The following is a 26,190-nucleotide window of genomic DNA, read 5'->3' as shown; positions in this document are numbered from 1 at the left end:
CTCAGGAAGCAGGTATGGTGGTCTAGTATTCCCATCTCTTGAAGAATTTTCCACAGTTTGTTGTGATCCACATAGTCAAAGGCTTTAGTGTGGTCAATGAAGCAGAAGTAGATGTTTTTCTGGAATTCTCTTGCTTTTTCTATGATACAGTGGATGTTGACAGTTTGATCTCTGGTGGTTCTGCCTTTCTAAATCTAGCTTGTACATATGGAAATTCTCAGTTCACATACTACTGAAGCCTAGTTTGAAAGATTTTGAGCATAATCTTGCTAGCATGTGAAATGAATGCAAATATATTGTAGTTTGAACATTCTTTGGCATTGCCCTTCTTTGGGATTGGAATGAAAACCGACTTTTCCAGTTCTGTGGCCACTGCTGAGTTTTCCAAATTTGCTGGCATATTGAGTGCAGCCCTTTAACAGCATCATCTTTTAGGATTTGAAATAGCTCAGCTGGAATTCCATCACTTCTGCTAGTGTTATTCATAGTAATGCTTCCTAAGGCCCACTTGACTTTGCGCTCCATGATGTCTGCCTCTAGATGAGGGACCACATCATCTTGGTTATCCAAGACATTAATAACTTTTTGTACAGTTCATCTGTATATTCTTGCTACCTCTTCTTAATCTCTACTGCTTCTGTTAAGTCCTTGCTGTTTCTGTCCTTTATTGTGCCCGTCTTTGCATGAAATGTTCCCTTGGTATCTCTGATGTTCTTTAAGAGATCTCTAGTCTCTTCCATTTTATTGTTTTTCTCTGTTTCTTTGCATTTTCACTTAAGAAGGCTTTCTTATCTCTCCTTGTGATTTTCTGGAACTCTGCATTCAGTTGAGTATATCTTTCCCTTTCTCTTCTCTTCTTTTCTCAGTGATTTGTAATGCATCCTCAGACAACCACTTTTCTTTCTTGCATTTCCTTTTTTTGGGGATGGTTTTGGTCGCCACCTGCTTTATAATATTAGGGACTTTCATCCATAGTTCTTCAGGCATTCTGTCTACCAGATCTAATCCATTGAATCTATTTATCACTTCTACTGTATAGTCATAAGGGATTTGATTTAGGTCATACCTGAATGGCCTAGTGGTTTTCCTACTTTCTTCATTTTGAGCCTGAATTTTGCACTAAGGAGCTGGTGATCTGAGGCACAGTCAGCTCCCCATCTTGTTTTTGACTATATAGAGCTTTTCCATCTTCAGCTGCAAAGAATATGATCAGTCTGATTTCAGTATTGACCATGCTGTGATGTCCATGTATAGAGTTGTCTCTTATGTTGTTGGAAGAGGTTGTTTGTTATGACCAGTGCATTCTCTTGGCAAAACTGAGCCTTTGCCATCCTTCATTTTGTACTCCAAGGCCAAACATATCTATACTGTAGTTTATTCTCCTATTGATGGGCATTTAGTGTCCTTTTTCCTGTCAAATGAGTGGTACCATGAACCTCTTTTTGAAGTCCCTTCAATGCCAAACAGGTATCTCTTGACTCCCTACTTTTGCATTCCATTCCCTTATGATAAAAAGGACATCGTTTTGTTCTAGAATGTCTTGCTTGCTGCTGCTGCTGAGTCACTTCAGTCGTGTCTGACTCTGTGTGACCCCATAGACGGCAGCCCACCAGGCTCCGCTGTCCCTGGGATTCTCCAGGCAAGAACGCTGGAGTGGGTTGCCATTTCCTTCTCCAATGCAGGAAAGTGAAAGTGAAGTCTCTCAGTCGTGTCTGACCCTGTGCGACCCCATGGACTGCAGCCCACCAGGCTCCCCCGTCCCTGGGATTCTCCAGGCAAGAACACTGGAGTGGCTTGCCATTTCCTTCTCCAATGCAGGAAAATAAAAGTGAAGTTGCTCAGTCGTGTCCGACTCTGTGCGACCCCGTGGACTGCAGCCCACCAGGCTTCTCTGTCCATGGGATTTTCCAGGCAAGAGTACTGGAGTGGGGTGCCATTGCCTTCTCCAGAAGGTCTTGCTTAGAATATACAAAACCTTAGAAGTGGAAATTATTCTTAGCCTCTGTTAATTTCTTTAATCTCTTTTCCATAATTCTGTAAATAGACATAATTGAGATTATAGTGTTTAATTAAACTCATCTTTTAAACGAAATCCTCAAATTATATGAAGATACAGAGAATAATATAACAACTACTCCATACTCAGGGGTGGCATGTTGCTTTCTCAGTTCCTTTCCATTTTCTGCCCCCCAGCCCAGAGTGACCAGTCTTCTGAATTTGGTATGCACTCTTTCCATTCTTTTTTTTTATGCTATGCATATGTGTGGGTGTGTAATCAATGATAGAGTACTCTTATATTTTAAAACTGTATAAAGTCTTATCTGTGCTTGCTTTCTTCACCCTTATTTTGCTAATTTTTTTAATATGTTTTAGGTATTCAGTCACCCTTAAGTGTTTGAGATTTATGTGTTGATCCATATTTGAATTCTTATATTTGCATATTAGGTTTCCCAGGTGGCGCAATGGTAAAAAATCTGTGTGCCAGTTCAGGAGACCCAGGAGATGTGAGTTCAATCCCTGGGTTGGGAAGTTCCCCTGGAATAGGAAATAGAAACCCACTGCAGTATTCTTGCCTGGAAAATTCCATGGACAGAGGAGCCTGCTGGGCTCCATGGGGTTGCAAAGAATCAGACATGACTGAGTGACTAAGCACATTTCTATACTATGGTTTATTCTTCTGTTGATGGGCATTTAGTGTCTTTTTTTTTCCTGTCAAATGAGTGGTACCACGAACTTCTTTCTGAGGTCTCTCTTGAGGATATGATGTGTACAATTTGAGTTGTAATGTGGCTGCATCTCATCTTTGGTGAATGTTGCCAGATTGTTTGGAAAATGCTCATGCTATTGACTTTTACCACAACAGTCTATGGGAGTTTTCATTTTCTCTCCCTTCATGCCAGTGCTTGGTATTGTCGGCTTTAAAATTTTATATCTTGGTTTTGTTGTCTTTTGAGCCTTTTCATTTGTCCTTAGGAGTTTTTTTGAAATAATTGTCAGTAGCTGCAAAGTAGTCCATCATATGAGTGTACCATAATTTAACACAGATATTCTTGTTTCCTGGGTTCAGTTCAGTTCAGTCGCTCAGTCGTGTCCGACTCTTTGCAACCCCATGAATCACAGCACGCCAGGCCTCCCTGTCCATCACCAACTCCCGGAGTTCACTCAAACTCATGTCCATCGAGTCGGTGATGCCATCCAGCCATCTCCTTCTCTGTTGTCCCCGTCTCCTCCCACCCCCAATCCCTCCTAGCATCGGAGTCTTTTCCAGTGAGTCAACTCGTCGCATGAGGTGGCCAAAGTATTGCAGTTTCAGCTTTAGCATCAGTCCTTCCAATGAACACCCAGGATTGATCTCCTTTAGAATGGACTGGTTGGATCTCCTAGCATTCCAAGGGAGTCTCAAGAATCTTCTTAATTCTTTTACTGTTTTACATGATGTGATAATGGACATCTTAATCCATAAATACTTATTTGTACTTCTGATTATTTCCTTAGGACAAATTCCTAAAGGTAAAAATTTTGGGCCAAAGGTTACAAACATTTTAAGAACCTTGTTTCATGTTTCCAAATTATTTTCTAAGAGGAGTATCCTACTTTCTTCTCCTACCAAATGTTTGTCTCTGCTCATTTTCACCAGCATTGGAGATTATCCTTTGTTTTTTAATCTTAGTAGTTTGATAGATGAAAATTTCATACCCATGTTTTTTGAAATTAATGATGTGGTAACTTATAGATCCTCTCTTGATGCCATGGCTAGGGACAGAGTCATTCAGGTAGTAAGTAGTTCTGACCCACTGTCTATGTCTGTCAGTCTCTCTTTTAACAGATTGTTTCTTGTGGCTGTATCTGAGTTTCCCTTTGACTGATTCTTCTTTCTGTCCAGGAATGACACTGTGCGCTTTGCTTTGGATGTCCTGGCCATTCTCACTGTTGTGCCAAAAATTCAGCTTCAGTTGGCAGAATCAGTGGATGTATTGGATGAAGCTGGCTCTACCGTCTCCACTGTAGGTAGGTTGTACCTTGCTATTTTTGTCATTGCGTGGTTTTAGTTTGTTTTCCTCTGCCATTCTGGTTGTGGTTACTTAACTGACCTAATTTTGCAGTATTAGAACAGAAGGTAGCAAAAGAGAGTACCCTTTAAGTTCTTTTAAGTCATGCCAATAGTTTCAAATAAGGGAGTCATGTTAGTGAACTCAGGTATTCTGGGTGGTACAGGCATTTTTGCTATAATAGTACAAGTGCATTCCTGAAAACCTTGCACTCTGCAGAGTGTTATGCTAAAAATAGAATTTATAATAAAAATGGGTTGGGGCAGATAGCAAAAAATTTAAGCAACTCAAAATGAGTAATCGGCAAGCGGCACAAATGAATAAGTTACTGTACACAAAAACAAAAGCAAAAACCCTTTGTTAAGATCAGGGCTGATGAGGGCTGCTGCTAAGGTGAGCATGCAAGTCATGTGAGTGTCTGTGGGCCCTAGAATGCACTACCCTGGGGAGAAAGCCTGAGGCTTAGCCACTTGTTTTTAAGTTTCTTCATATGTAGAAGAAGGGGTTTCTGCTGCCACTATAGCAGCCAGACTGAGGACTTTTTCTTTCCTGCTGGCAGTTTTTATTTATTCCCACTGTTTTTGCTTTCATTACCTAGGAAAGCTTGTACATGAACCTTGGTGACTTCCACATAGTACTGACATCATTCCCATATTTAAAAACTACATATGAGGTATTCTGGCATAAAGATACATTGTAGTAGAACTGACTACATTTTATACAAACTATTCCTTACACTTAAGTCCATGGGGTTGCAAGAGTCGGACTGGACTGAGCCACTGAACTGAAGAGAAAACTGCTACACTTTAAAAAAAAAATTTGTTTTTATTTTAATTGGAGGCTAATTACTTTGCAATATTGTAGTGGTTTTTGAACACAATGAATAGAACTATAAATTTTGACTCTGAAATAACCATTGAAGTTGGCCATTAGTGTTATGAGGAATAATATTAAAAATGTTTTCCCCCTATAGGTATCAGCATTATTTTGGGAGTGGCTGAGGGTGAGTTCTTTATTCACGATGCTGAAATTCAGAAGTCAGCACTTCAGATTATCATCAATTGTGTGTGTGGCCCGGATAACAGAATTTCTAGTATTGGCAAGTTTATCTCTGGAACGCCTCGGAGAAAGCTGCCTCAGACACCGAAAAGCAGTGAGCACACTCTGGCCAAGATGTGGAATGTGGTGCAGTCCAACAATGGCATCAAGGTGCTTCTGTCCTTACTGTCCGTCAAGATGCCCATCACAGATGCAGACCAGATCCGGGCCCTAGCCTGCAAGGCCCTGGTCGGCCTGTCTCGCAGTAGCACTGTGCGGCAGATCATCAGCAAACTGCCCCTTTTCAGCAGCTGCCAGATCCAGCAGCTGATGAAAGAGCCTGTGCTACAGGACAAGCGCAGTGACCATGTCAAGTTCTGCAAGTACGCCGCTGAGCTCATCGAACGGGTGTCGGGAAAGCCGCTTCTCATCGGCACCGATGTGTCCCTGGCACGTCTGCAGAAAGCCGACGTTGTAGCCCAGTCACGGATCTCCTTTCCTGAGAAAGAGCTGCTTCTACTGATCCGCAACCATCTCATTTCTAAAGGCCTTGGGGAGACAGCCACTGTGCTGACTAAAGAGGCCGACCTGCCCATGACTGCTGCCTCCCATTCTTCTGCCTTCACCCCGGTCACTGCTGCTGCTTCTCCTGTTTCTCTTCCCCGCACCCCTCGCATTGCCAATGGCATTGCAACTCGACTGGGTAGCCATGCTACTGTGGGTACCTCTGCCCCTTCTGCCCCCGCTGCTCATCCTCAGCCACGGGTCCCCCAGGGTTCACTAGCTCTGCCTGGTCCATCTCATGCAGGCAACTCCCCTGTGATTGGTAGGATCAGTTTTATCAGAGAGAGGCCATCACCCTGCAATGGCAGGAAAATCAGAGTGTTGCGGCAGAAGTCGGACCATGGCGCCTACAGCCAGAGCCCAGCCATAAAAAAGCAGCTGGACAGACACCTTCCCTCCCCGCCCACGCTGGACAGTATCATCACAGAATATCTTAGAGAGCAGCACGCTCGCTGCAAGAACCCGGTTGCCACCTGCCCACCCTTCTCTCTCTTTACTCCTCACCAGTGTCCTGAGCCAAAACAGAGGCGACAAGCGCCAATAAACTTTACCTCAAGGCTAAACCGCAGGGCATCGTTTCCAAAGTATGGAGGGGTAGATGGCGGGTGCTTTGATAGGCACCTTATCTTTAGCAGGTAAGGAGAGGTTACCTCACTCCCTGGGAATTGGAATCAGTTTTCTGTTTAGGTCAGAGTATGTGGGCAATATCAGCATAAAGTAATAACTCCAGAAAACCATTTGTTGGCTTGAAATACCAGGACTTATCATTTTGTGTGAATACCTGAGCAGTGTGACTGACTATACCCCCTTTTGTCAAGGGGAACCCAGGGTTCCTTGTATAATTACTGGCAATGTAAGATACTCTGTTCTTGTTATATTAGTATATTTTCTAGAACCCGTGCAACACTTTGTCCCTGACGAGGCTCTCAGGTTTGTACTTGTGCTGGTCCAAGTTGTTACCTCTTCTGATTGCTTAAAAATTTTACATTGGGGCTTCCCTGGTGGTCCAGTAGGTAAGACTCCACGCTCCCAATGCAGGGGCCTGGGTTCAATCCCTGGTCAGGGAACTAGATCCCACAAGCCGCATCTAAGAGGTCACATGCCACAACTAAGATCCAGCGCAGCTGAATAAATATTTTTTAAAACCTCTTACATACAAGTCATGGGATCTCAGGGTTTTCACATGGGAATTTTTGTTATTGTTAACATTTTTAAGTGAAGGTCCAGTTCTCTCTTTTAAAATGAAGATGAACCAGTGATGGTCACTGATAATTTGGAAGAACCCACTTGAAACAGAAAGGCTGTTTTTCTTTCTGTCCTTCTAACAAAGTTTTGTTTTTCCGAGTCTTTGCATGTTCTTTGTCTCTGATTCTCTTTTGTTTGTTCAGGTTCCGTCCTATTTCAGTGTTCCGGGAAGCCAACGAGGATGAGAGTGGCTTAACCTGCTGTGCGTTTTCTGCACGAGAGCGCTTCCTGATGCTGGGCACCTGCACCGGGCAGTTGAAGCTCTACAATGTGTTCAGTGGACAGGAGGAGGCCAGCTATAACTGTCACAACTCGGCCATCACACACCTGGAGCCATCCAGGGTAAGACTCCCTTGCTAGGTTGCACTCAGTCATGCTTCTAGGATAGGTTGGTAAACTGCAGGTGTGTGGCTGACTGGCTTCCTGTATTTGTGTGTGAAGTTTTTCTGGAACACAGTCATACTCATGTTTATGTATTGTCCTGGCTGCTCTGTGCTACCACGGCAGAGTTGAGTATTGTGGTTGCATGCAACACAGACCATGTGGCCTGCAAAACCTAAAGTATGTACTATCTGGCCCTTATGTTTTTCAGCCCTTGTTTTCAGACCTAAAGATAAATGGATAGATTTTTAATGTGCTTTATTTAGAAACTGAGATTATCTATCAACCAAAACCACAAAAGTTTTTGTGTTGGAAGGAAATCTATAAGTACTGTGAATTTTTAGGAAAACAAGCATTGTATGATCCCAGTGGTGGGTCATAGTCTAGTAGTACTGTTTTAATTCTTTATATTGGAGTATAACTGATAAGCAATGTTGTGATAGTTTCAGGTGGACAGCAAAGGGACTCAGCCATAAATATACATGCTTCCATTGTCCCCTAAACTCCCCTACCATCCAGGCTGCCATATAACATGGAGCAGAGTTCCCTGTGCTCTACAGTATGACCTTGTTGGTTATCCACTGTAAATATAACTGTGTTATTGGTACTATTCTATGGATGAAATCAATACTTTTGCTGTTTCTCCAAGTCAAGACTGTTAAGATGACAAGGATAATTTTCCTTATTTTAAAGTGAAGGAGGTTGCTATATTTAAAATGCATAACCAACAAGGACCTACTGTATAGCACATGAAACTCTACTCAGTGTTATGTGGCAGCCTGGATGGGTGGGGAGTTTGGGGGAAAGGGGATACATGCATGTGTATGGCTGAATCCCTTTGCTGTTCACCTGAAACTATAACAAGATTGGTAATTGGCTATGCCCCAATACAAAACAAATTTGAAAAAATTATAATGGGGGAATCACAAGGAATATAGATTAAGTAGATTTGGTGACGAGCTGGGAAGAAAAAGCAAGTTGATATTTATTGGGCTTTCTCTTTGAAAAATCTTTTTTTTTTCCTTCTTTCTTTTTTTAATTTATTTATTTTAATTGGAGGCTAATTACTTTACATTACTGTATTGGTTTTGACATACATTGACATGAATCTGCCCCGGGTGTACATGTGTTCCCCATCTTGAACCCCCCTCCCACCTCCCTCCCTATCCTAATCCCTCTGGTTCATCCCAGTGCACCAGCCCCGAGCATCCTATATCATGAAAAGTCCTTTAAGAATCCTTAGCTACAGAGTCTAACAGCTGTTTTCAGTTTACTCATACTACAGATGAGGGAGATGGAGAAATAAGGCCAAATATTAAGAAAGGAGAAACCATGTTTGACATCTAAGTCTCATCATCCCCCACCCACCACACCCTTGAAACTATTGTCATGTTACTAGTTCAGGAGGATTAAATATTCTCAAATTTAGTTATTTTTGTGACATAGGAGGTGCATATTACTTAAATCTTAGCAGCTTCTGACCATTTCTTGATTCCTAAAAGTTTTTCTGTTTTCTATATAACCCGACAATATATGTTATATTTTAGAATGCTAATGAAAGATGGCATTTATATAAACACATGATTACCCACCTGGGCTTCCTATCTTCTTTTAGGATGGATCCTTGCTGCTGACATCGGCTACCTGGAGCCAGCCTCTGTCTGCACTTTGGGGAATGAAATCAGTATTTGATATGAAGTATGTATCTACTTTTATAATTCAGTGTCTCTGTTCTACAATTTATCCCCTTCATCTGATTCTTTGACTCAGAGTCTTTTGGGGAAGAGAGGAATGCTGTAAGTTTTATTGCTGACTTGTCTCTTCCTCATCTGTGGTACATGTTTAATAAGATTTTTTTTTTCTTGGTTCCTGGGTATTTTTACCAAGTATATACATTCCCATCAGACAGCAGACCCTTCACTGATCCAGAATGGCACATCTTTGTATTATATTATAGTGGCGCTCTTTGCTGGGGCATATTTCAGAGGCATATGTACCCTGTTAGCCACTGTTTTAACCAAGTAGTTCCCATTCATTTATTTTGAATCTGCTTGGACAAATCGATGGAGGGAATTTTCTTTTTAATTACGTGTACAAGTTTTTCCTCTTTGGGAGCAGAGAATCTTCAGGTGCGTATAATCAGGCAAGAGGCTGAGGATCACTTTCTTTTTAGTCAGTAAATAATTATGTTCTGAAGATCAGTTACATCAGTACTTCTGTTGTTTGTTCATAGGCATTCCTTTACAGAAGATCATTATGTTGAGTTCAGTAAGCATTCTCAGGACCGGGTCATAGGCACGAAGGGAGACATCGCCCATGTAAGTATTTAAGAATCCACATTTTTCAGGGTGATTTGTCTGTTTATACTGAAACTTTTTGGACTGAGTCTGATTACATAAGTCCTGTGGGCAACCAGAAATTACTCAGTGATGATTCTTTCCAGATAGAATCTAGAATTGTAATGAAGTAGTTTCAGGCTATATGGGAAAAATGTAAAAAGACTGGACAATCTTACAATTTGAGAACTGTTTCGTTAGCACAAAAAATACTTTTATGAAGTAAAGTTCCTGTCTTGGTGGATCCATATAGGGGAGACAATAAACAAAAAGAAGCAAATATCTGGTATGTTAGGTGGTGAGTGCTACCAAGGAAGAGAGCAGGGTAGGAGAGAGGAAGTGCTTGGTGGTGATGTGGGGGACTTCTTTTTCCTCTAGGAAATAAGTGTCAGTGATTGGATAATGTTTAAGCAATATCTTGAAGGAAGCGTGGGCCTCATGCAGATACCTTGGGGAGAGGGATCTGAGATGCAGAATGGCAGTGGAGAAGCCCATACCTGGGAGGTGGGAAGGAGAAGGGGGCGGTGAGAGCTGAAGTCAGTGGGGGGCATACCCTGCAGCCTCTTGTAGCAGTATGTTGTTTAAGACCTTTGGCTTTTCCTGTGTATGAGATGGACACTGTAGGGTGACTAAGAAGGTATGTGATTGGATGTAAAATTCCTAAAGTGTGATCTGGTTTCTGTGAGAGAAGCAAGAGGAGGCTTTCTAGTTAGGATGGTGTTGTGCCAGCTAACCTGAGAGCTGCAGTGGAGCTGGGCTTGGGTGGGCATGGGAGGCAATGAGAAGTGACACAGCTGGGCCCTGGGCTTTTGATACGTGGAGTCTGTGATTCTTAGACATTCAAATAGAGAATATAGTAATTGGGGGTTCAGGAGAAAAGTCTGGGATGGGAGATACAAATGTGGGCATTGTCTATGTGTTGATAGCATGAACCATGATCTTGGATGAGATCATTAAGGAAGCTGGAGAAGAGAAGTGTGAGGACAGAGTCCTGGCTTGGGCCAGTATTTAGAAGTTGCAGTGTGAGGAGGAACTTGGGAAGGAGGACAAAAAGGGTGACCAGTTAGGAAGCAGGAGACCTCAGGAAAAAGACGTGCCATTGAAGGCAAGGGAAAACTCTTGAGGAAGGATTGATGATCTGGGTCAGAAACTGCTGATAGGTTGCATAACATGAGAACTGAGGGAATTTCCTGTTGGTCCAATGGTTAAGACTCAAGGCTTTCACTGCCCAGGGCCTGGGTTCAGTCCCTGGTTGGGGAACTAAGATCCCATAAGCAATGTGGTATGACAAAAAAAGAAAGAATTGAGACATGATCTTTGAGTAACTATGTGGAGGTCATTGTTAATCATGTCAGGAGCTAGTTCTGTTGATTACAGTGGGTTCACGGGAGAGCAGGAGGAGAGAGGTGGAGACAATATAAACAAGTCTTTTGATGTGGTTTGCTGAAAAACAGGGATGTGAGGGTAGTAGCTTGAGGTGGGGGAGTGATATGGAGTGGTGAAGGTAGGGTTTCTCCCAAGCTAAATTTGAAAGTTTTAAAATATGCAGACAAGTTGAAGCAGTAGTACCGGTAACTGCCACCTTGATTAATCAGTTTAGTATTTTGCCATATTTTCTGTGTAAATGTGTGTGTTTTTCTGAATCATTGAAAGTAAGTTGCAAACACTGTGACATTTTATCTCGTATCTTATAACGTGTGTATCCTAGCATTAATGACATTTTATTACATAATCACACTCATTAAATATAAGAAAATTTACAGTAATTCCCAAATGCCATCTAATTTTCATCCCATACTCCGTTTTCCCGATTGTTCCTGATGTGTTCGGTTTCAAATGTTTTTGTTTTTGTTTTTGAACCAGGATCCAGCCAAGATTCACATATTGCATTTGGTTGTTATGTCTCACTAATGTTTTAGAGCCAAGAACCATTTCTCCAGTTTTCATGACATTGACTTTTGAAGAGACCAGGCTAGTTGTCTTGTCCCATGATCTGGATTTGTTTGTTTCCTTGTGGTGTCTCCTTATTTGTTGCTCTGTTAAAAGAGGTGTTTTTTTTTTTTTTTTTAAAGACTAGAAATATTACAGCATGTCTGTAAGCTGATGGGAAAGAGCTGGTCTCTGTATGGGTTGCGCATTGTCAACTTTGGAACTTCTGGTGTTGTAGGGCACTAAAATTGGGAGATTTTAAGGAGAAAGGGTATTTCATTGATATCCTTCTCCAAAAAGTAACCTGTTTAAGAGTATTCTCTGAGTAATGTTGGTTAGTCCACATGGAGAGTTTCTCAGTTTCAATCTTAGAAACATTTTCTTTTTCTTGAAAGGGGGATGGAGAAGAGGGTTTTCTTAACCCATATTGCCGTTTTACTTCTCATTTTCTTACCTGTGGGAAAGAGACTTCTCAAAAAACCTAAAATGGGACTCAAAGCACATAAACTTTGCTTGGATGGGTGTAGTCTTCCTATTCTTTAGTTATTTTCAATATTAGGGCTTTTATGATTTTGATGGGCTTTTGAAAACTGTGGGGAGCTATTTTACGCAGCGTCTGTTTGAATTTGTCAGTGGATGGATTGGTCTGATTTTTCTCTTCCCACCCCTTCTTCTCTAAAGATTTATGATATTCAGACTGGCAACAAGCTGTTGACTCTGTTTAACCCAGATCTTGCCAACAACTACAAGAGGAACTGTGCCACCTTTAATCCTACAGATGATCTTGTCTTAAATGATGGCGTCCTCTGGGATGTCCGCTCTGCACAGGCCATCCACAAGTTTGACAAGTTCAACATGAACATCAGTGGCGTCTTCCATCCGAATGGGCTGGAGGTCATCATTAATACTGAGATTGTATCCTTTACGCCCCTGCCTTCCTTGCCATTTGTTATCTGGCTTGTAATGCAGAAATAATTTTATCTTCCTACCAATACCTGGTTGAAGTGCCCGTACAGGTAAATAACCTGTTTTTTCCCTTTGAAGTATTATTGAATCTCCAGTGAATTCTTACTGATATTGGTAATTATTGATGACTTTTAACTGGCTGCTGTTTTTTTTAATTGGGAAGAGTGACCAGATTACTGCCTCCCTCTTCCCCTGGTGTCAGGTTGAGTTTTTTCTCTCTCTGGAAGGATGCTAGTCAGAAGAGTCAAGTGAAGTGCTACTACTGGGAGAAAGGGAGCTCCTGAGGATATCATAGGAGATTTTCAGGCCATTCTTCAGAAATAGACATTCTGTGTGCTTTTGTTTTACCTTGATGTCATTGAGTTTTAAAGTGTTAATACCTAGATGGAGGGGGAAGAGAACGTGATAGTTCAGAATTTCCCTCATGAAACTAGATAAGAAGTTTTGGAAAAAATAGTTTTCCTTGACCACTGCCCTCCTAGTGGGACCTTCGAACCTTCCATCTTTTACACACAGTTCCTGCTCTTGATCAGTGTCGCGTGGTGTTCAACCACACGGGGACAGTGATGTATGGAGGTAATAAGCTTTAGTGGTGCAGATGGTGACAACATTTGTTGATGAGAATAATGTTGATTTCTTGTGGAAGGCCACTGGCTTTGATGATAAGATCTTGTATACAAAGAAATTTTATGACTAATTACCCATGTGTATCATTATGAACTTACAGAAAAATCATCTCTGACTTGCAATTTTTGTGCACCCAGCTGTAACAGTTCTTGGAATCTAGATGAGAGGTTGAGGATGTTGTTTGGATATGGAAGGAAGATGCTTTGAGAGAAATTTACTACGGGGATGCTCTGAAGTCTTGGTTGTCCATTGATATTTTCTCATTTGTGAATCGGGGATGTTTCTGATTCTAATAGTGTTTCACTCCCCTGTCCCACTTCCCTTCCCAACTAGCTATGTTGCAGGCAGACGATGAAGATGACCTGTTGGAAGAGAGGATGAAAAGCCCTTTTGGATCATCCTTTCGAACATTTAATGCAACTGACTACAAACCTATAGGTAAGTGTGAAGTGTCAGGCATTGATGATTTTGTGTTGTATTGGTGTTCCTTATTTAAGATCCTCCATTTTCTGAGAGAATTATAATTTTTCTGCTTTTGAAAATCAGATGAGTTATGGAAATATTTATGAACAGTCACCTTGAATTCCTTGAATGGAAAGACTGGTTTTAAGAGCACAGCAGTAGTCCAATCCTAAGTGTTGTCACATTCTGTTTTCCAGCGACAATTGACGTGAAACGGAACATTTTTGACCTGTGTACAGACACCAAAGACTGCTATCTTGCTGTCATCGAGGTAAAGGGAGCTAGAAGAAATCTCAGTGTTTTATTCTGATATTTAAGATCATCTTCAACTTATACTCCAGGCATTTTGTCTGATATAAGATGTGTTTTAAAGCTGATGCATTCATGGTGATAGACTGTGATAATCTATTCGTTTTATGGGGAAGATACACAGTCTAAGAGAAGTAATAGGAAAATTCTGATACAGAGCAGTGTGGACTGTCCCATCTCCACTTATCCTGGCCTCACTGTCAGACCTCTCAGAGGAGTTGCTCTGTTGCTTGAGCATCCTTGGAACAGAGTTGTTCCAGGGATGGTGGCCTCTCCTTTGCTGCCCAGGCCTTTTCTTCATGTTTTTCTTCCCCTCTCTGAGGGTCTGTCATAGCTGAGATGTGGATGTGGGCCTTCTGAAAACTAATTTCTCCTTGTGGACTGGGTATCCCCATTTCAGAACCAAGGCAGTATGGACGCTCTGAACATGGACACCGTGTGCAGGCTGTATGAAGTGGGCAGGCAGCGTCTGGCAGAGGATGAAGACGAAGAGGAGGACCAGGTCAGTTGTCTTTGAAATTTCTTTCTGCTGAATATTGCATGTAGATACTATGCACTTCTACTTTTAGCTGTAGGATTTTTTCTTTATTTATTTTTAAAGATTTTTGCTATAGGGGTGTTTGCAACTTCTTGGCATATTCTCAAGGCTTGTCATGTGTCCTTGATCACTGAAACTCTTCAGAAGAAAGCAGATTTTTGTTATTAAAGACTAACCAGTACCTGATGGTCCTGTGAGTTCCCTTTATAGATTAATTTGCAGGTCAGCAATCTCTGATTTTGTTTTAGAGATTTCCTTGAACTTGCCATCAGAACCAGTGCCTTGTCTGGCTTCAGTATTGACAGGCCCCCATTTTCCCTGTGTCAGTACACAACAGAAACGTCACTGCTGAGCTGTGTCGCAGAAATGGCGTAACCTCTGTAAAGTTCTGGTTTGCATTTTCGCAGTTCTCTGCCATAACCTGTTTTCAGAGTTTAGAAGGAGCTTGCAGATAGAGAGAAAATAGTTATGTTTTGGAGAAATTAAACATGTGTAAAATGTGGGTAGATGGTATCATGTCGCACAGAATCTTAGCTTTTCCTTTTTTATAGGGGATTTTAATTTATAGTCATGTTATGCTAGGTGCTTATCTGTGCGGTATCTCAGTTGATGCCATTTATGAAGAGTTTCTCAAACTACTGAGTTTCAGCAGCTCTTTCTTGTCTACTAGGCTCACACTACATTCTTTTTCTTGGCCTGATTCTTTAGACAAATCTGAGAAATATTTATTGCTGAGTGATATAAAGTTGAAAATGAATGACTGGAGCTTTACTTTCTTGTTGTAGATAATAAAATAGATAAAATGTCTTGTTTCCAGCTCTTGGATCCATTTCTGTCTTTTCTTTCACTGTGGGGGTGTTTGGTCTGGGTGCTCTGTATCCTCTTTAAAGGCCACACAGGTGCCCCGAGTGAGGGCAGAGGCCAGCACAGGACAAGAGGACACACGCTTCCTTCTGTCTGCTCTGCCATTGCTCTCATCCTCATCCCTCCCTGGTTCTTTGGTAAATTGCGCTCAGCGAGCTTAGGGCTCATGGAATAGCTTTCTGTTGGCATCCTTCCCCAGCAGCTTGTACTTCAGATTTAAAATAATTTTTAAGAGTAAAATTTTTGAAAGTGGTAATTTTAAGAGTTTTTTTTTGATGCAAGTCTGATACTATGGGCTAATGACTCATGTTTTTTTTCTGACAGGGCTTAGCACTGACTAAGCAAGGGTGATTTGTTGTGCCAGTTTGAGATTTACGTGTGTGTCCCACTATTGGGCTTTATAGGCTATGAACCTCTTGAGTAAACATGGTCACCTGGGGTCAACAAGCTAAAATAGTCACCTTACAGTCCTCTGTGTGCTCTCTTGATCTACACGGTCTCTGATAGAGTCTTCCAACTTGGCTAAGTATACATTTTATTAGAGCTTAGAGATAATTCATAATCTTAAGAAACGGGTTTCTGAGCAGAGCAAGGAGAAGGAGACTTGTATATGTTGGGGTTAGTGGTCACTGTGGGATCAGGGCAGAGCCTTCTGCGGGCCTTGCTTCTTGACCCAGAGGCACCAGTGCTTCCCTCTGTGGGAGGCCCTGTTAGGGGCAGTTTCCCAGCTCTGTCTTCCCCTCTCCTCACACACAGATGAAGAGAGTCAGGATCCTTCTTGGATACCATGGAAATATTACTTTATAAAGCACTTTACTGAAAATGACATCCTTAGTACAAAAGTTTTGTTTCTTCTTGGTTAGAGTTTAGTTTTTAGAGCACTTTTGGGTTCACAGCAAAACTGAGCAGAAGGTACAGAGTTTTCCCATAACTACCTGTTGCTGTGTGCACAGCCTCCTCCATTAACCACATCCCACACCACAGTGGCACATTTGTTACAACTGGTGGACCTGCTTGGACACATCATTATTACCCAGAGTCCATAGCTTACATTAAGGTACCATCTTGGTAAGGACGTTTTATGGGTAGGACAAAGGTATAACGATGCTATCCCCATTGTAGTATTGTACAGAGTAGTTTCACTGCTCCAGAAATCCTGTGCTCCACTGATTGATTCCTCCCTGTCCCAGTTCCTGACAACCACTGAGCTTTTTACTGTCTCCATAGCTTTGCCTTTTCCAGAGTGTCTTATTTTAAATCATACAGTATGTAGCCGTTTCAGCTTGGCTTCTTTCAGTGAGTAATATGCACTTAAGTTTGTTTCATATCTTCTCATGACTTAGTAACTCATTTCATTTTAATGCTGAATAATATTCCATTGTTTGGATGCATCACAGTCTATCTGGCATAATTTGAATAAAGTTTTGGCACTTCAGAATAGAGCTCTAGTATAACTATACCTCAACAATGACAAACAATCAACACATTGTGTACCATGCACAGGTTTTATGTAGACATCAGTTTTCAACTTCTTTGTGTAAACACCAAGGAGTGCTATTTCTGGATTGTATGATAAAAGTACGTTTAGTTTTATAAAACACTTCCAAACCATCTACCAAAGCGGCTGTACCATTTTATGTTTCTGCCGTCAGCAAATGAGAGTTCCTGTTGCTCCTGTGCTTACCTGTATGAGGCACGGTTAGTGTTTTCCATTTTGGAATAGATATATGTAGTGGTCTCACTATATACTTACTTAAAATATTAATAGACTTTTATTCCTTTAGTTGAATAATCAAAAAGTATGGTTTGAGTGGAAAGGAATTTAGGTCTTGTAGTTTCTTCTTTTTTTTAATTGAAGTATAGTTGATTTATAAAGTTGTGTTAGCTTCAGGTAGACAGTAAAGTGATTCAGTGATATTTAGTGGTATATGTATTATATATTTTATATATATATATTATATACTTATATGTATTATATTTATATATTTAGTGATATATGTATTATTTATATAATTATATATTATTATAGTACATATACTGTATATATAGGTTGCTTCTATGTCTTGGCTATAGTGCTGCTTTGAGTGAACATTGGGGCCCATGTATTTTTTTTTTTAATTAGAATTTTCATCTTTTCCGGATACATGCCCAGGAGTGACATAGGTAGATCATATGGTAACTCAGTTTTTAGTTTTTAAAGGAACTTTCATGCTGTTTTCCATAGTGACTGCACCAGTTTACATTCCTACCAACAGTATAAGAGGGTTCCCTTTTCTCCACACCCTCTTTATTTAGCATTTATTATTTATAGACTTTGATGATGGCCATGGACAGGGAGGCCTGGTGTGCTGTGATTCATGGGGTCGCAAAGAGTCAGACACGACTGAGCGACTGAACTGAACTGATTCTTACCAGTGTGAAGTGATATCTCATTGTAGTTTTGGTTTACATTTCTCTAATAATTAGTGACTTTAAGCATCTTTTTATGTGACTATTGGCCACCTGTATGTCTTTGAAGAAATGTCTATTTAAGGTGTTCTGCTCACTTTTTGATTGGGTTGTTTTTTTGATATTGAGCTGTATGAGCTGTTTTATATATTTTGGAAATAGGTCACATTGCTTGCAAGTATTTCCTCTGGGTCTGTAGGTTGTCTTTTTGTTTATGGTTTATTTTGCTGTGTTCAGTTCAGTTCAGTTGCTCAGTCGTGTCTGACTCTTTGCGGCCCCATGAATCACAGCACACCAGGCCTCCCTGTCCATCACCAACTCCCGGAGCTCACTCAAACTCATGTCCATCGAGTCGGTGATGCCATCCAGCCATCTCATTCTCTGTCATCCCCGTCTCCTCCCGCCCCCAGTCCCTCCCAGCATCAGAGTCTTTTCCAGTGAGTCAACTCGTCGCATGAGGTGGCCAAAGTATTGCAGTTTCAGCTTCAGCATCAGTCCTTCCAATGAACACCCAGGATTGATCTCCTTTAGAATGGACTGGTTGGATCTCCTTGCAGTCCAAGGGACTCTCAAGAGTCTTCTCCAGCACCACAGTTCAAAAGCATCAATTCTTCGGCGATCAGCTTTCTTCACAGTCCAACTCTCACATCCATACATGACCCCTGGAAAAACCATAGCCTTGACTAGACGGACCTTGGTTGGCAAAGTAATGTCTCTGCTTTTTAATATGTTATCTAGATTGGTCATAACTTTCCTTCCAAGGAATAAGCATCTTTTAATTTCCTGGCTGCATTTTGCTGTGTAGAAGCTTATAAATAGTTTGATTACATCCCATATAATGCCTTTCTTTGTCTCTGGTAATGCTAAGCTTTCTTGCCTTCCTTCCTTCCCTTCCCTGTTCCTTTCCTTCCTTTGTTTTCACATGGCATGTGGAATCCTAGGCTCCCAACCAGGGGATCGAACTCACAACAGTGAAAGCACAGAGTCCTAACCACTGGACTGCCAGGGAATTCCTTTTTGTGGTTTTCACTGAGTATTTCATAGGATCCCCCTCTCTTCTTTATTAGCATATTAGTTATATATATATTTTCCCCCATTTTCTTTAGTGGTTACCCTAGAGGTTGTAATACACATTTACAGGTAATCCAAGTCTACTTTCAAATAACACCGTAGCTCTTCGTGAATAGTGCAAGTAACTTAGGATAACAAAATACATAGTCCTAATTCTTTCCTCCTGTCCCTTGTCTCATTGCCGTCATTCATTTCACTTACACAGAAGCGTGCATAATTGAATACATTGTTGGTGTTACTATTTTGAACAAACTAATGTTATTTTGAATGAAGATCAATTAAGAAAAATGTTTATTCTGCCTTCACTTATTCCTTCTCCAGTGCTCTTCCTCCAGAGTTTTTAACCTAATCTTCCTTCTCTCTGAAAAATTTCTTTTAATATTTATTGCAAAACAAGTTTTACTAGCAACAATGTCTCAGTTTTTGTTTATCTAAAAAAGTAACTCCCCTTCACTTACGAAGCACACCTTTACTGGGTACAAAGTTATAGGTTGGTGGTTTTGGTCTCTAAACATGTTTAATATTCTATTCCACTCTACTGTTGCTTTCATGGTTTTTGAGGAGATGTGGAATGTAACTTTTTGTTCCTTTATAGGTAAGATGTTTTTTGTCTCTGGCTTATTTCAGGATTTTTTTTTTTTCTTCTGTAATTTAGAAATGATGTGACTAGTTGTGGGGTTTGGGGGCATTTATTCTCTTCAGAGCTTCCTGGATCTTTGGTTTCTGGCCACCATTAATTTGGGGGACATTTTCAGTCATTATTTCAAGCATTTCTTCTGTTCCTTTTTTTCTTCTCCTAGAATTGTCATTACCTGTTCAGTTCAGTTCAGTGGTTCAGTTGTGTCTGACTGACTCTTTGCGACCCCATGAACCGCAGCACACCAGGCTTCCCTGTCCATCACCAACTCCTGGAGTCTACCTAAACCCATGTGCATTGAGTCGGTGATGCCATCCAACCATCTCATCCTCTGTTGTCCCCTTCTCCTCCCGACCTCAATCTTTCCCAGCATCAGGGTCTTTTCAAATGAGTCAGTTCTTCGCATCAGGTGGCCAAAGTATTGGAGTTTCAGCTTCAACATCAGTCCCTCCAATGAACACCCAGGACTGATTTCCCTTAGGCTGGGCTGGTTGGATTGCCTCGACTCTTAAGAGTCTTCTCCAACACCACAGTTCAAAAGCATCATTTCTTTTGCGCTCAGCTTTCTTTATAGTTCAACTCTCACATCCATACATGACTACTGGAAAAACCATAGCCTTGATTAAATGGACCTTTGTTGGCAAAGTAATGTCTCTGCTTTTTAATATGCTGTCTAGGTTGGTCATAACTTTCCTTCCAAGGAGCGTCTTTTAATTTAATGGCTGCAATCACCATCCACAGTGATTTTGGAGCCCAGAAAAATAAAGTCAGCCACTCTTTCCACTGTTTCCCCATCATGCCTTTTCTAGTTATCCCACAGTTGTTATTGGATATTTTGTTCAGTGTTTTTCACTTTGTTCTTTTTCCTTTTGAGTTTTTGTGGTGTCTATTGAGATATACTGATGCTCTGAGATTCTTTCCTTAACAGTGTCCATCCACTAATCAAGCCCATCAGAGGCATTCTTCACTTCTGTCACAGTGGTTTTGATTGCTAGCATTTCTTTTTGGTTCTTTCTTAAAGAATTTCCATTCTCTGCTTCTGTTGTCCATCTAGTGTTGCATGCTGTCTACTTAATCCAGTAGAGAACCCTTAGCTTCTTAACCATAGATGTTTTAAAAAAATTCCTGGTCTGTTAATCCCTCCCATATCTGAATCTGTTTCTGATGCTTACTTACATTGTCTGTTTAAACTTTTTTTTTTTCTTTTAGTATGTCTTATAATTTTTCTTGATAGCTGGACATGATGTGCTGGATAAAAAAATCTGTTGTTGGCCTTTAGTTATGTGGTGGTAAGATGTGGAGGAAGGAAAGCAGTTTATGGTCTTAAACTAGTCTTTTACTGAGTCTTCCTCTGTTCGGTGAACTTTGCGCATCTGTTTCTTCCACTTCGTTTTGGTAGTACAGGTGGCTAGAGTGGGCTGGGATTGGGTATTTCCGTTCCCCCCAGTAGATCACGCTCTGGTTAGATAGTTTCTCCCGAGGGCATCCCTCCTTAGGAAGAGCAGAATTCTGATGTATTTCATGTTATTTTTCCCCTTCCCCCTGCCAGAGGCACAAGGGAATTTTTCTCTAACATTCACCCTGAGAACCAGGTCAAGCTCCTGGAGGTGAAACCATATCTTTCATTGCTCAGAACTGTCTTCAGCCACTGGTCATTTGTAGTTCAGGTTTTCCTACCTTCGCACTGGTTCCTGTGGAAGTTTGTGTCTCTGGGTTTATGCTGTGGCAGTTTGCATGTTGGTCCCTCCGATTTTAGGGGCAATGGTTTGCCCTGTCACTCCACTTCTTTGTCAAATGTAAGTTACTGATTTTTTTAGATTGTTCAACTTTTTACTTGTTAAGGTGGAGTGGCAACTTAAGGCTCTGGGTCTTAAATGGTGAATTTATTTTAAAGGATTGTTAGGCTTGAGAGTTTAAACCACTTCACCAAGTGCAGCCAGGAAATCCCTATAATAGAAAGGTTTCTGGTAATGCTTTCTGGGCTGCATGCCTGTCCTTGGTGTCATGGATGAGAGGGTCCCGCAGTGTTTAAACCTCAGTTATGAGATCTGGGTGAAAGGGAGAGGTCTTCACATGGATACTTGAGACCTTGGGTTTATTTGTGACATGGATCTTCATGTTTTCTTGACTGCAGCAGTATTTAACTTGTACGTGTTGCTAGTATTTCTTGGTACCAGAGCTTGCAAGTGGTATTAGATGCTCCAAATGTTGTGTGGTTGCTTTGAGTCAGGGTTTTAATAGTGACTGGTCTTTTATTCTTGTGGCCTTTTGCTTCTTAGACACCACCTTCCCTAATGCATGTTCTTTTCCACCCTAGCTGTCATGGGTCAGAATGTCGTTTATTCTTGAGTAGGTCCAGAAGGTGGTGTTGTCAAGCTGTAGTTGGTGTATTAGTACGCCTGTTGGTACAGGTGGCTGCAGACTAACGGTCTTGTTCATTCATCACTACCCCATCACTGTAGATCACTACACATAGCAGTTTTCCCTCAAGCTTCCTGGATTTAACATGTTGAACTGTAAATGTGCAGCAAAAACTGGGTTTATCTGAAGTTACTTATCAATACCATTATCCCTGCTCTTCCACGTCCTTGCAGTTTACAAAGCAGTGGGCAACAGTCTTCTTTAGGAGCTTTCAGGTGGGTCCATGTGATTCCTGGTGTCTGTGTTTGAGGAGAAGGTCAAGAAAAGAGAAGCTAGGTATTATGGATGCTGGGGGGCTGTTATTGGGATTGGCCTTATTCTTCTTGCAGAGGTGGAGTGATAGATGAGAAGCGAATCTTGGGTGGCAGGGTGTAGAAGCCAGAGATCACCACAGAGGAATACTTGCGGTGTTCAGATTTCTTCTCATCACCCTCTTCCAGGTATCAGGTTGACTTTTTTTTAAACTCATTTTCCTTTGTTTCATCTGATTTTAAAACTGGAGACTTCATTTTCATATGTCATTTGCTATTCAAAATTTTGTCCTAGTCTAGATATCTGCTCTTAGGTCTTCTCAGATGTTCCAGGTATGACTTACATGGCTCAGGGGTACTGGCACCTGTGATTGGCACCTTTGAATTTGCCTTTTCACCTTAGCAAAATAAACTTAGAAGCCTGAATAGTCAGCTGCCGCATTTTAAGATGGTCCAGCATAAGGTGCCTATACAAATGGTTTTTATTGATTGAAAAAGCTTTATTGATATAATTTACATACCATAAAAGTGGTTGTCTTTTGCCTTTATGTTTAAATAAGCTTGGAGATTAACAAAGGATGAATTGTACCACTGTGTTGCTGAATTAAAACATGTAAGCATTTGCTTCCTGAGGCTGCCAGTTTGCCGTCTTCAGGCATTTGATGACGGCAGATAAGCTGCTCACTCAGGAAAACTCGTATTAGCCAAGTTTGGTATTGTGTGTTTTTTTTGTTTTTTTTTAAGAAAAATCAATTCTGTCAACTTTGATGTTGGCTTTCAGGAAAATTATAAAACCAAGGATTATAATTGATCATTGTGCCTAGATTTTGAAAAGCCAGTACATTTCAACAAATTAATCTTAAATTTCTTTAACAAAACAAAGCAAGGGAATGATTGCTTTCTTTTCTCCACTCCACTTTGGAATCTGGGGCAAACTGTATGCTGTGCTTCCTGTATGTCCACTGCCTAGAAGCGGATGATGAGAGTCTTTACTGATCACACGCCTGCTGTAAGCTTGGTCAGGGGCTCTTGAAATGCTCCCCCCACCCACCCTAAGAAATTTAAAATGTAGGTGAATTAGATTCTGCTGGTGAGGAGAGAAAAACACAAGCGTTTTTATGATCCTGAAGTGAATCTATAGCTTTTAAGGATTGTTAACACCAAGAACAAGTGTCAGAAGGAGAAGCAGGATTTTAAATTTTGCAAATATGACATGTTGACATGTCAGGACAGTAGGCTTAGGTTTTAATTGTATTTTTTAAAAAGCAATCCTAGTTTTTACATAAACAGTTTTAAAAGTAGGACCAGAGATTTGGTTTTCTAAGAGACTGGTTATATTTTTGAAGGCAGTATAGGCTAAAAGCTATTTCTCTTGAAAAATAGACATCTATTTAAGAAGAATGTTGAATGGTGTAGAAACAAATGCTGCATTAATTAAAAACCCATACTAAGTCCTAGAGAGCATGACAGCTTGAGAGTAGGAGGGCAGGTCAGTGGTAGCACCAGTGGAGGATACCGTGGAGATATTGTGGGTTCACATCCATACTCCTGCATTAAAGCCAGTGGTGCAATATCACAGTTACATGAGGTTTTTTGGCTTCCCAGTGCATATAAATGTTATGTTTACACTGTACTATGTCTATTAGTAGTGTGCATTGTGTCTTAAAAAAAACAGTGTACATAGCTTAATTTATTTTATTGGCAAAAAATGCTAACCATCATCTGAGCCTTCAGTGAGTAGTAGTTGTAACATCAGAGATCACTGATGATAGATCTCTATTAACCAATATAATAAAAATGAAAAAGTTTGAAATTCTGAGAATTACAAAATGTGGCACGAGACATGAAGTGAGCAAATGCTGTTAGGAAAATAGTACTGACAGATTTGCTTGACACAGGGTTGCTTCAAACCAGCAATTTGTTTTAAAACATGAAGAAACCACAGTATCTGCAAAGCATAATCGCAGGAAAACAAGGTATGCCTGTATTCACCTTTTTGGTTCTGTCATTAGGAGTCTTGGGTAGGTAGGATATGTTACTACAGAAAAGTGCGACTTAGAACCAGAGGTCGACTTAGAACCATTTTAAGTGGTTCTTCCTTATGGTGCACATCACAATTCCTGGGGCACCTTTCCAAAATCCTCCTTTGGAAGCCTCATTTGTAAAGATTGGTTCTGTCAGCCTGGACGCTGGGTGGAGTTTAGGCATGTTTCCTTTGGAGAACTTTCCCAGTTCTCCAAAATACACATTCTGATGGCCATACATGAGTAGAAACTACTAGTAATTAAATCATGTCATGTAACAAGAAATTAAGATTTATTTAGAGAAGTTGGCATTAAATGGTTGTTTAGTAATCACTGCTTCTGTTGTAATTCTGCAGCCTGGGCAGCATTATGGAGCTCTCCTGCGTTTTTTAATCTGGGAAGGGATAAGACTACAGAGATTTAGAGAGACTGGAGGTAGACAGGAGCAGGGAGAATGCAGTAGGTGAGTGCAGCGAGAGGAGTGTCTGAGGGCGACAGTAGTTGACTGGGTGTTAAGCTGTACAAGGGGAAAAAGTGACAGCTGTTTGAGATTTCATCTGGTTACTGGACGAGGTATGGAAAAAGTGCTAGATTTAGAAGGTGCTTTGAGTTCAGTTTTAGAAGTAAGTTTCTGGGGTACAGACGGGTAGAGCTATCTAATGAGAGTTTCAGGATTTGACTTAAAATTGTAGGAACCTTTATACCCAGGAGATCTGGTCAGGACGAGGTCAAGATTGGCAGCCCCGTGCAGAGGCCAGGATTGGTCAGTGCCAGTCACTGTAGAGAAGCCCCGTGGTTGGCCGTTCAGGCTTTCATGTTCCTTTAGGAAGATTCTAATTACTATAATAGGAGCAACAGGCTTACCGACCACTTAGTATATGCCAGGCACTTTCCAAGGAGGTTACATACATATACCCTCCCCTCCCCCCATTAAATTCTAGCAACCCTCCCATGTGGCTGAGTCGATTGCCCACAGTTGAACACAGTGCTAGTAGTCTGGATTCTCCGGGGCAGCCTGGCTCCAGGGCACATACCATCTCCTGCGGAGTGCTGTGGGCAGAAGCCGGACTGTCAAGTATTAGAGGAGCAGGAGACTGAAGGAGTGGCTGAGTGAGAAGTTGAGGACCTGGAGGCCAGGAGGGAGGGTTCAGATCACCTTTTTCAAAAGTCTGTAGGTGGAAGGAGTTTGAAGCCTGTGTGGATTGAGAAGTTTAGCTTTGGGGAAGCTGAATATCTTCAGAGATGAGAAGCTAGTACAGACAAACGTGAGGGTGGTTGTGAGTGGAGTGGGCATGAGAAAGGTTCAGTGTGGTAATAAGGACCTGGGCTGGACTGAGGTCAGGAACAGGAAGGAAGACTGGCTTCTTTCTCACACTAGGGTTGAGACAGGAAACACCCATGCTTGGCTGGAGAGGGCACCTGAGGGGAGTGCACACCAGTTGATCTCCTCCCTGAACAGGAGAAGGGGAGTGGGTTGGTTTATCTGCAGGGGTTTGGGGCTTTTGGGTAACCATGAAATTGACTTAAGATGGAACCCAGAAAGGAAGAGCTTTGAAATTCTTTCTGTAGAATTTATTAGTTTACAACAGCTTGGCCTTGAATTTGTGTTTCTAAGCCCTGAAAGAGAGGTCTTAGGGAATTAAAACAATACTCTTTGACCTAAATGTGGCTGGAGTTGAGTCAGGATTCTAGTAAGATTGCTTCTTTAATTAAGTAATAATTTTTGGATCACTTTTTTGACCACTCTGTTAGTGAAAGCTTTGTTCTGTAGATACGAAGGTGAGGGCCTCATTTTACAAAGCAGGCACTGAAACCTGCAAGAATGCTCTTAAAATTGCCCCCTCAGCTCTCTTTTGGGTTCAACCACAGGATTAGATTTTACCACAGCATTTTGGATAAATCTTGTGAGCTGCTGTTTCATGCTCCAGGTTTCACATTTAAAAGTTAGAAAGTGAGGTTATGGTCATATCACATGTAACAAAATACATGTTAAAGCATTGGCCATTAAACCCAGAGTATAAATGACTAAG

General features: G+C 41.1%; 1 protein-coding gene across 7 annotated transcripts in view; it reads left to right on the top strand.

The window, feature by feature from the left end:
• DCAF1 (DDB1 and CUL4 associated factor 1) overlaps positions 1-26,190 on the top strand; it is an 82,700-nt gene that overhangs the window by 48,644 nt on the left and 7,866 nt on the right. For all 7 annotated transcript variants that reach the window (XR_016036138.1, XM_055413919.2, XM_055413918.2 and 4 more), the window contains 10 exons: positions 3,884-4,008; positions 5,023-6,286; positions 7,040-7,238; positions 8,893-8,975; positions 9,511-9,595; positions 12,224-12,457; positions 12,991-13,084; positions 13,469-13,573; positions 13,795-13,868; positions 14,307-14,408. Coding sequence is in view for 6 of the 7 variants with exons in the window: in XM_055413919.2 (XP_055269894.1) it covers positions 3,884-4,008; positions 5,023-6,286; positions 7,040-7,238; positions 8,893-8,975; positions 9,511-9,595; positions 12,224-12,457; positions 12,991-13,084; positions 13,469-13,573; positions 13,795-13,868; positions 14,307-14,408 (2,365 nt within the window). In the remaining variant the exon portion in view is untranslated. The remainder of the gene's footprint in view (positions 1-3,883; positions 4,009-5,022; positions 6,287-7,039; positions 7,239-8,892; positions 8,976-9,510; positions 9,596-12,223; positions 12,458-12,990; positions 13,085-13,468; positions 13,574-13,794; positions 13,869-14,306; positions 14,409-26,190) is intronic.

The sequence above is a fragment of the Moschus berezovskii genome, chromosome 24 (assembly GCF_049115385.1).
Source record: "Moschus berezovskii isolate FMDL1 chromosome 24, NW_MosBer_1.0, whole genome shotgun sequence".
Lineage (NCBI taxonomy): Eukaryota > Metazoa > Chordata > Mammalia > Artiodactyla > Moschidae > Moschus > Moschus berezovskii.
Note: the sequence above shows the minus strand (reverse complement) of the source record. Positions and strands in the feature narration are given on the sequence as shown.